This window comes from Nanorana parkeri, unplaced genomic scaffold (assembly GCF_000935625.1).
Source record: "Nanorana parkeri isolate BGI_ZX_2015 unplaced genomic scaffold, ASM93562v1 scaffold2471, whole genome shotgun sequence".
Taxonomy (NCBI): Eukaryota; Metazoa; Chordata; class Amphibia; order Anura; family Dicroglossidae; genus Nanorana; species Nanorana parkeri.
The window spans coordinates 65,561-74,985 of NW_017308739.1; the positions used below are offsets into that span (position 1 = coordinate 65,561).

Here is a 9,425-nt window from a genome sequence, read left to right on the forward strand (position 1 = left end):
ACTTCTACTGTCGTGGTAAACAACCTGCTTCCCTATTTATAATGGTCCGGCCCTCTAGCAACTTCAGCGCCAAATTATAGCTAATTAGCCTACAAACGTCAGGTGGTCATAATAATCTGGCCACTCGGTGTATATATGTATATATATGTATGTATACATTTCTAGCCTGCAAGTGGCAGTCTAGGTTCCCTTTTGACATGTTCCCTGCTACTTCTTAGCTGCTTTGTTGAAAAAATTCTGATGTTTAAACTGCTCAGGAGTGCAAAATGTATACACACCACAAAAATTATCCTTCCCCCCTCCATGACTGTTCTGTTCAATAGCTTCTATCCAAAATTTCAATCAAGGAGAGAGAGATAGAGAGAGAGAGAGAGAGAGAGAGAGAGAGAGAGAGAGAGAGAGAGAGAAGGGGGCACCAGGATGAGAGGGTCTGAAGGCAAACAGATTTTGCTGTAGTCTGCCTTGAGCAAGCCCATAATTCTTTCTGATCCTTGTGTCAAGGGTGCACCCTGCATGGAAAAATTATTTATTTGTGGAGTACAAATTGCATAAACAGATTTAAAACCTCACTTTAAAAATGTGTTCATTTAAAAAATAAAATGGTATCATTGTTTGCCTTCAGGTACCGTGTTTCCCCGAAAGTAAGACCTACACCGATAGTAAGACCTAGTTCGGTGGTAGGTCTTATATTGCAGAAATCCGCTAGGTCTTACTTTCGGGGTAGCGGCACATAAACTGAATTTTAGCCGGCTGCAGCTCCCGTCCCGCCCACACGCCCGCCCACAACGATGGAACCGGCATAACATCACACCGGGACCGGCAACAGCACACCGCCTTCTGGGACGTCCAGTCCTCCCCAGCCAGGTAAGACATCCCCCAAAAATAAGACCTAGTGTCTTTTTTCGTGCAAAAAAGAAAATAAGACAGTGTCTTATTTTCGGGGAAACAAGGTATCTCCAATTCTGACAACCCTAATACTATTGTGAGTATAGTGGACAAATGTTTTTTTTAAAATGCTCTTTCTAAACCAGCTTGTGGGTTTATGTTGTGCCGGTTGTTTAAGTAGTAGACCCCGTCACATCATTAAACGTGGGAGGCAGGAGAGGTGAGTATTGAGTTTAATGATGTGACAGGGTCTCTTTCATAGTCATTAGAAATGGTCTTACTCCATCGCCTTGAAGTGGTAACCCCACTGGGCGGCGTTTCCGGTCTGATTGGTGAGGGCACACAAAGGCCCATTGCTCAGGGCAGTCCCGGAGACCGCCACGCAGTAGAAGCTCCCAAGACCTCCGAAGATTGAAGATATTAATGACCGCAGCATCTGAAATGAGACAGGAAATGCAGATGAATAATCAGAATATCGATCCATCATTACTAAAGTGTATTGTACATGTCGAGGTTTGGTTGCCATTATCAAGGCTAAATTAAAGAGCAACTACACTTCAGGAAGAACACAAGTAGGGTAATGTGTTTTGTTACTTTCACATGTGTCCCATATTTGCTCTTGCATACTTTCATGGTGATATTTCTGGATCACTAGTTTTCAGAGGCCTTTCAAGCCAATTAATACTTACCGATCAGGTTAGCATGCTTTTGTAGGAGTTGATCAGGTGTTGGGGTCTAGTGTTGGGGTCAACTGTACTTACGATGATCAGAATAAGTAAAAGTGTGCAAGAGTCAGACCCACCTCAAATTCAGCAGGTCAGGTCTGGAATGGAGTTCACGAAGATAATGTCATTGGCTTCAACAGTGAATACAGACTGCTTAATTGAACCAATATAGCAGTCCAAAGGATCTCTTACTGGTTCACCATTTCTTCTACAACAGGAAGCCCAGCCCCCTGTGTGACATCATAAGTCTTATAGGTAATTATTATTATTATTTATTGATAGGCTAAGGACTTAGGCTTTACCTCACACATCCTAGAGTCCTTCGGGCAAACCCCCAGGGCTGTAGATGCCAAGACCTGCTTCAGTCTGACAGCCGAGGAGTCAACCAGTGAACCAGAGTTGCATTTTCAACACTGATCAGCAGAAGCGGGTGTCCGGGTGTCTGCTCAGTGCTAGTGTGAGATTAAATAAATAGTGATACATTGTAGCTGGTCAGGGCAATCATCGCAACATATCTATTATTCTACAACGGAGATTCTAAAACAACTTTTAAAGCCTTTTTTGGGGTGAAAAAAAATCTACCCTTGCAGTGCGGCCATCCCAATCCTGCAAGGGTTAACTGCTGTCTTTTGTCCAGAGCAGAGGTGGGCAACTCCAGCCCTCCAGCTGTGCTTTAATTACAAATGCCAACATGCCTCTGGGAGTCATACCTGTAACTGTCTGTCCTGCAATGCCTCCTAGTTCCACAAGAGCTGTAAGGCCAGAGTTGCCCACCCCTGGTCTAGGGGGATTCTGTAAAGCAGTTTGACTTATTTGATCCCCACTCCCCTGGCTGTCGGCGCTCAACTCTCTCCACTCCGTCACGTGGACTGTCCCTTGGGATGTTCACCTATAATGTAGGGTTATGGACCCTGCACGATCATGTCAGTGGACCTCTGACTAATGTAAGGGGAAAGAGGCTGCGGGCACCAGTCTTGGAGCCTGGAGGGGGCGGAGATCAGGAAAGAAGTCCTGTACAGAATCACCGTACAAAACCGTATAAAACCGTATTAAAAAAATAAAAATTGCTTTTTTTAGAAAATATTTTAAAGCCCAATTTAAAAACTAAATACCCTTGCAGGGGAAGTACCCCTAAGCTGCAAGGGTATATTTTTAATTGGAGATAAGCTTTACAATATATTAGAAAATATATTATAACATAAATAAATATATTAAATATATTTAAAAAAAAGCTATTTTATTTTGAAATAAAAAACGTTTCTAGACAACATCTTCTATTGACCCCTTGTTATGCCCTTAGCTAGCTCTTATTAACTACTTAATCTACTTGTTCCCCTTATTCTTATTTTGTTAGCAGTATTTGGAAAAAAGTATAGGCTGTGCCACACTTTGTACCAGGAACATCATATTGGTGTCATAATAAATGGAACAGAATAAAACAGGTACTTTACATTCACTGGCCACTTCATAAGGTCCACCTTGCTAGTACTAGGTTGGATCCCCTTTCGTCTTCAGAACTGCCTTAAAAGAGAACTATGGGGTAAGTGTTTTTCCCCATAGTTCTCTTAAGGGTCACGGGAGGACATATACTAACCTCCTCCCGTGACTCAAAGCTCAGTATATTGCAAGCTACAGCTTGCTGTATACTGAGACCGCCGCAGCCAGGCCAGATTCCGACAACGCTGTTGAGATCCACCAAGCTGCGTGAATGACAGCTGGCTCTGCTCTGCCCGCCCCCTCCACCGTCTGTTCCTACAGTCAGTGCTGGAGAATCGGAGTGGGGGGGAGAAATCCCTGCAGGGAGCCGTGACTAACAGTCACCGCTCTCTGCAGGGAGATGATCAGGAAGTGAGCTAGTGACGGTATGCGTTCGCTCACTTCCCGATCTACTGAGCCGACGTGTGACAGTTTCATTATCACAGGTCGGCTCAAACTATGAGGATAACTGATTTTCACTCACCTCATAGTTCTCCTTTTAATTCTTCCTGGCATCGATTCAACAAGGTGTTGGAAACATTCCTTGCAGAGTTTGGTCCATATTGACATGATAGCATTACGAAGTTGCTGCAAATTTGTCGGCTGCACATCCATGATGAATGATGTTGAATCTCCCACATTCCAAAGGTGCTCTTTTGGATTGAGATCTGGTGACTGTGGAGGCCATTTGAGTAAAGAGAACCCATTGTCATGTTCAAGAAACCAGGTTGAGATGATGTGAGCTTTGTGACATGGTGCATTATCCTGCTGGACGGAGTCATCAGAAGATGAGTACACCGTGGTCATAATGTTCAAGAAACCAGTTTAAGAAAATGTTAGCTTTGTGACATGGCATATTATCCTGCTGGTAATAGCCATTGGGTAGACTGTGGTCATAAAGGGATGGCCCTGGTCAGCAACAATACTCAGGTAGGCTGTGGCATTTAAACAATTGGTACTAAGGGGCCCAAAGTGTGCCAAAAAATATCCCCCACACCATTACACCACCACCACCAGCCTGAACCGTTGACAATCCTCTAGTGTCCAATTTTGGTGAGTCCTCGTGAATTGTAGGCTAAGTTTCCCATTCTTAACTGATAGGAGTGGCACCCGGTGTGGTCTTCTGCTGCTGCTTCAATGTTCGATGTGTGGTGCATCCAGAGATGCTCTTCTGCATACCTCAGTTGTAGCGAGTGGTTATTTGGGTTACTGTTGCCCTTCTATCATCTCAAACCAGTCTGCCCATTCTCCTCTGACCTCTGACATCAAGAAGGCATTTTCACCCAGGGACCTGCCACTCACTGGATATTTTCTCTTTTTCAGACCATTCTCGGTAAACCCGAGAGATGGTTGTGTGTAAAAATCCCAGTGGATCAGCATTTGCTGAAATACTCAGACCAGCCCGCCTGGCACCAACAGCCACGCCATATTCAAAGCCACTTAAATCACCTTTCTTCCCCATTCTGATGCTCGGTTTAACCTTCAGCGGATCGTCTTGACAATGTCTACATGCTTACATGCATTGAGTTGCTGCCATGTGATGGGCTGATTAGATTTTTGCGATAACGAGCAGTTGAACAGATGTACCTAATGAGTGTACACTGAGTGGCCAGATTATTATGACCACCCCATCAGTACTTTGTTGGGCCGCCTGGTGACTCCACGAGATGATGAAAGGTGATGCGAGGAATCTGACACGGCACTGTTGCCCTTCTGTTGTCTTGTACCAGTCTTGCCACTCTCCGCTCTGCCCCAACACTGACTAGTCGCTGACGGCAACAATTCGCACGTTCAGACCCAGATTTTCGGCTGACAGTCCGGTCTTTAAACACTTTAACAATGAGCCCCTCTTGAACATTTAACGAATTCTGCTGTTTTGCTGATACTCGCTCCATGGCTCCGAGCGTCAACAATCATCCCGCGTTCAAAGGCTGTTAAATCGCCTTGTTTCCCCGTTTCTTCAGAAACAAATCACTTCTACTGTCGTGGTAACCAACCTGCTTCCCTATTTATAATGGTCTGGCCCTCTACCAACTTCAGCGCCAAATTATAGCTCATTTGCCTACAAATGTCAGGTGGTCATAATAAACTGGCCACTCTGTGTATATATGTACCTACACATGTTGTTTTTATCAGTGGTCACACTGGAAAAAAGTAATTTTCCTAATTGCTTTGTGGCCAACAAAACAAATAGAAAAATAAATAAATCTTAGGATGCAGAACCAAAATAAATATTTTTTTGTCCATGGGCACATTACAAAGCTTTTAAATTAAAAGGCTGAAGCTGAAGAATAAAAGGAGCTGGAGTGCAGCTAGTTAAGATGGAATTTCTGCTACTCCCTTTATCTTTTCTTGGAAAATGACTGTAGTTTTCTTTTGATTTATGAGAATTTTCCATCCTGTACAGGGCTAGTTCCATCCTCCAGTTACTCCTACAGCTCCTGATAATGGAAGGTTAATAGGATCAAAGTGCACAATGAGGAGCCAGGAACAGTGTGCACTGAGCTACCTATAATCAAACTCAATGAACTTTGACTGGCAAGAACAAATAAATGCTAAATATATACAGGACACTAGACAGGTTACCTACAAAGCAAATCACAATGTGAAGAACACACAAGATTGAGTTTTTACAAGGAGCACTACAGTATATGGTCAGAAAGATGTGGACCCTCCAAACAAGTAGGTTCGGATGTTTCCAATAAAGGTTACTGCTAATGCTGCAGCATATGAAGACATTGTAGATTGTGCTCCTCTTGTAACAGTTTGGTGAAGGCCCTTTTCTGTTCCACCATGACTGTCCCCATGTGCAAACCAGCTCCATAAAGACATGGTTTGATGAGTCTGGTGTGGAGGAACACAAGTGTCCTGCACTTAGACCTAACCTCAACCCTATTGTAAACCTTTGTAATGAAGTGGAGATCCAATGACGAGCCAAGTCTTCTCATCTAATATCAGTACCTGACATCACAAATGGGCACGAATTCCCACAAACACACTCCAAAATGTCTTGGAAAGCCTTCTCAGAAGGGTGGAGCCAGTGCCATAAAGACATGGTTTGACCAGTTTGGTGTGGAGGAACTGGAGTGTCCTGGACAGAGCTCCGATCTCAACTCAACTAAACACCTTTGGGATGAACTGGAATACCAATTGTGAGCCAGGTCTTCTCATCCAACATCAGTACCTGACATCACAAATGGGCACGAATTCCCACAAACACACTCCAAAATGTCTTGGAAAGCCTTCTCAGAAGAGTGGAGCCAGCTCCATAAAGACACAGTTTGACCAGTTTGGTGTGGAGGAACTGGAGTGTCCTGGACAGAGCTCCGATCTCAACTCTACTAAACACCTGTGGGATGAACTGGAACGCCAGTGGCAAGCCAGGTCTTCTCATCCAACATTAGTAACAGACCTCACAAACTGGCACGAATTCCCACAGACACCCTCTAAAATGTCTCGGAAAGCCTTCTCAGAAGGGTGGAGCCGGCGCCATAAGGACATGGTTTGACCAGTATGATGTGGAGAAATTGGAGTGTCCTGTACAGAGCCCTGACCTCAACCCTACTGAACACCTCTGGGAGGAATTGGAACGCCAATGGCAAGCCAGGTCTTCTCATCCAACATTAGTAACAGACCTCACAAACGGGCACAAATTCCCATAGGCACCATACAAAATCTGGTGGAAAGAGTGAAGGCTGCAATAGTCACAAAGGGAGGCCAACCCTATAATAATTTGAATGAGATGTCCAACAAGCCCATATAGGTGTGATGGCTAGATGTTCACAAGTGTTTGACCATATAGTGTTCTAAATATTGTTGGAGACAAAGAAACAAAGAAGAATAATTACTTTTGGCCTTGTGTTGTATGATGAGAAGAATTAATCTAACCGCACTGATCATAAACTAATCTACCAACACAGAGACATAAATGCTGCTAAAAATGTCTATCAACCTGTCACTACTATAACTTTATATGTCACAACACATATAGCCGAACCTCCTACAGAGACGAGGTCATCAAATGTTAACCAGAACAACAAGCACAGCTACAATCAATGTATCTATGGTGAAAAGCTAAACATAAACCTGTGTTCCTATATTGAATTTCTATAAATTCTATTCCACTCCTATCCATGCTGGTTGGCCAGCTCGATGCTGATTGGCCAGAAAGGCTACTTCCCAGCCAATCAGCATGGAGCCGGCCAAACAGCATGGAGCCAGCTTTCCGGCCACTCAGGAAGCCCGGCCGCGAGTCATTACACGCGGCATGGCTTCCTGCTTCGTGTTCCCTCATGGCACTGCCGTGTAGAGGAAGTCAGTTCCGGTATCGGTATAAGTATCGGAGCATTTGGGTATGAGTACTCGCCCAAATACTCGGTATCGGCACCATTACTAGTATCAGTATTCGTGCATTCCCTACTAATAACCATACCCATCTAGAAGTTTGTAAGTTTACTTATTGGAGATTCCCATAGGATGGACTTCCTCAATGCAGTGGCACCATCTCACTCAGCCCTGTGAATATGCACTTCCTGGTGACACGGCTCTCACAGAGCCTGCCTTCTGAACTACAACTCAACGTCTGAACAATGTAACATTATCATTGCTTGCTGGAAGCAATGCATGATGGGATATGTAGTCTTGAGAAATTGAGATTCCATCACATCAAATAGCAGGGAAAGAGACGCAAATCACACTGGGAATCCAGGAAGTTGTTGGAAGTGATGGGCAGACGGAAGGCAACACTCACTACATAAAAGGGGTTTTCTCAAGTAGGCTTTGATTGTATTATCAGAAACAACTCTACTATGTATTCCTATTACATGATGTCATAACAGGAGAGGAGATGCTGGGACTACAACTCCTTTAATATTTATGCAAATAGACCTACCCGGCAACGATTTCCGCAGCATCCCTCCCCACAGCAACCTTTACCACCCGCCCGAATGGCGTTGCAAGATGGACACAACATCTGCGGAGAAACAAAATAAGAATCAAAGACATTGTAATCACAAATCACAGGAAGAGGAAAGACTCATAGCCCCCTTCTGTCTGTATCACCCTGCAGGAGGAGGACAGACTCATAGCTCCCTTCTGTCTGTATCACCCTGCAGGAGGAGGACAGACTCATAGCTCCCTTCTGTCTGTATCACCCTGCAGGAGGAGGACAGACTCATAGCCCCCTTCTGTCTGTATCACCCTGCAGGAGGAGGACAGACTCATAGCTCCCTTCTGTCTGTGTCACCCTGCAGGAGGAGGACAGACTCATAGCCCCCTTCTGTCTGTATCACCCTGCAGGAGGAGGACAGGCTCATAGCCCCCTTCTGTCTGTATCACCCTGCAGGAGGAGGACAGACTCATAGCTCCCTTCTGTCTGTATCACCCTGCAGGAGGAGGACAGACTCATAGCTCCCTTCTGTCTGTATCACCCTGCAGGAGGAGGACAGACTCATAGCCCCCTTCTATGTATCACCCTGCAGGAGGAGGACAGACTCATAGCTCCCTTCTGTCTGTATCACCCTGCAGGAGAAGGACAGACTCATAGCTCCTTTCTATGTATCACCCTGCAGGAGGAGGACAGACTCATAGCTCCCTTCTATCTGTATCATCCTGCAGGAGGAGGACAGACTCGTAGCTCCCTTCTATCTGTATCACCCTGCAGGAGGAGGACAGACTCATAGCCCCCTTCTGTCTGTATCACCCTGCAGTAGGAGGACAGACTCATAGCCCCCTTCTGTCTGTATCACCCTGCAGTAGGAGGACAGACTCAAAGGCCCTTTTCTTGGCGTCATTATATATAAACTGTTATCCTGTTACTCACAAATAATCCGGCGCCTCCTATTCCCGCCATCAGCCAGACTTGCATAGTGATGTTGTTGGTCCATTTGGTCTCCCCGTTAGGAAATATCAGTAAGAGGTTGACGATGATGGCTATAAACGCCAAGGGCAAGAGCGCCAGCCCGACGAATCGAGAACATTTCCCCGTGCACATTTCGGCGGCACCCCAGGGATGGAGAACCCAATGTTAACTCTCCGTAGATCCTTTGTCTGTCCCGTCCGCTCACTGTATGTTGGTTTAATGATAAGGAGATGGGCAAAGTTCATGGAAGTTATCAGCCGCAGTTGGGGGACGGGTCTAGGCGGAGGAGGGAGGGAGCCATGGATAACGAGGAGAGGTCAAACAATGGCGACAAGGAGATAATTGCTGATGACGAATTGCAACAAAGAATCTGCGCTTTTGGAAAGTAATCTAAAAATCAAGTAATAATCCTAAAGCTGCTATGAGAGGTGTAAATTGCTGATGACGGCCAACAAGAGTGAAAAAAAAAATGTAAACAA

General features: G+C 45.1%; 1 protein-coding gene across 1 annotated transcript in view; it reads right to left on the reverse strand.

The window, feature by feature from the left end:
* Positions 1-9,131, reverse strand: part of TM4SF5 (transmembrane 4 L six family member 5) — a 13,006-nt gene extending 3,875 nt beyond the window's left edge. Inside the window, exons 1-3 of the mRNA XM_018573647.1 lie at positions 8,908-9,131; positions 7,978-8,058; positions 1,167-1,321 (exon numbers count right to left, since the gene is read on the reverse strand). Of these exons, the coding sequence (XP_018429149.1) occupies positions 1,167-1,321; positions 7,978-8,058; positions 8,908-9,078 (407 nt within the window). The 5' untranslated portion in view covers positions 9,079-9,131. The remainder of the gene's footprint in view (positions 1-1,166; positions 1,322-7,977; positions 8,059-8,907) is intronic.
* Positions 9,132-9,425: the final 294 nt, after the last annotated feature.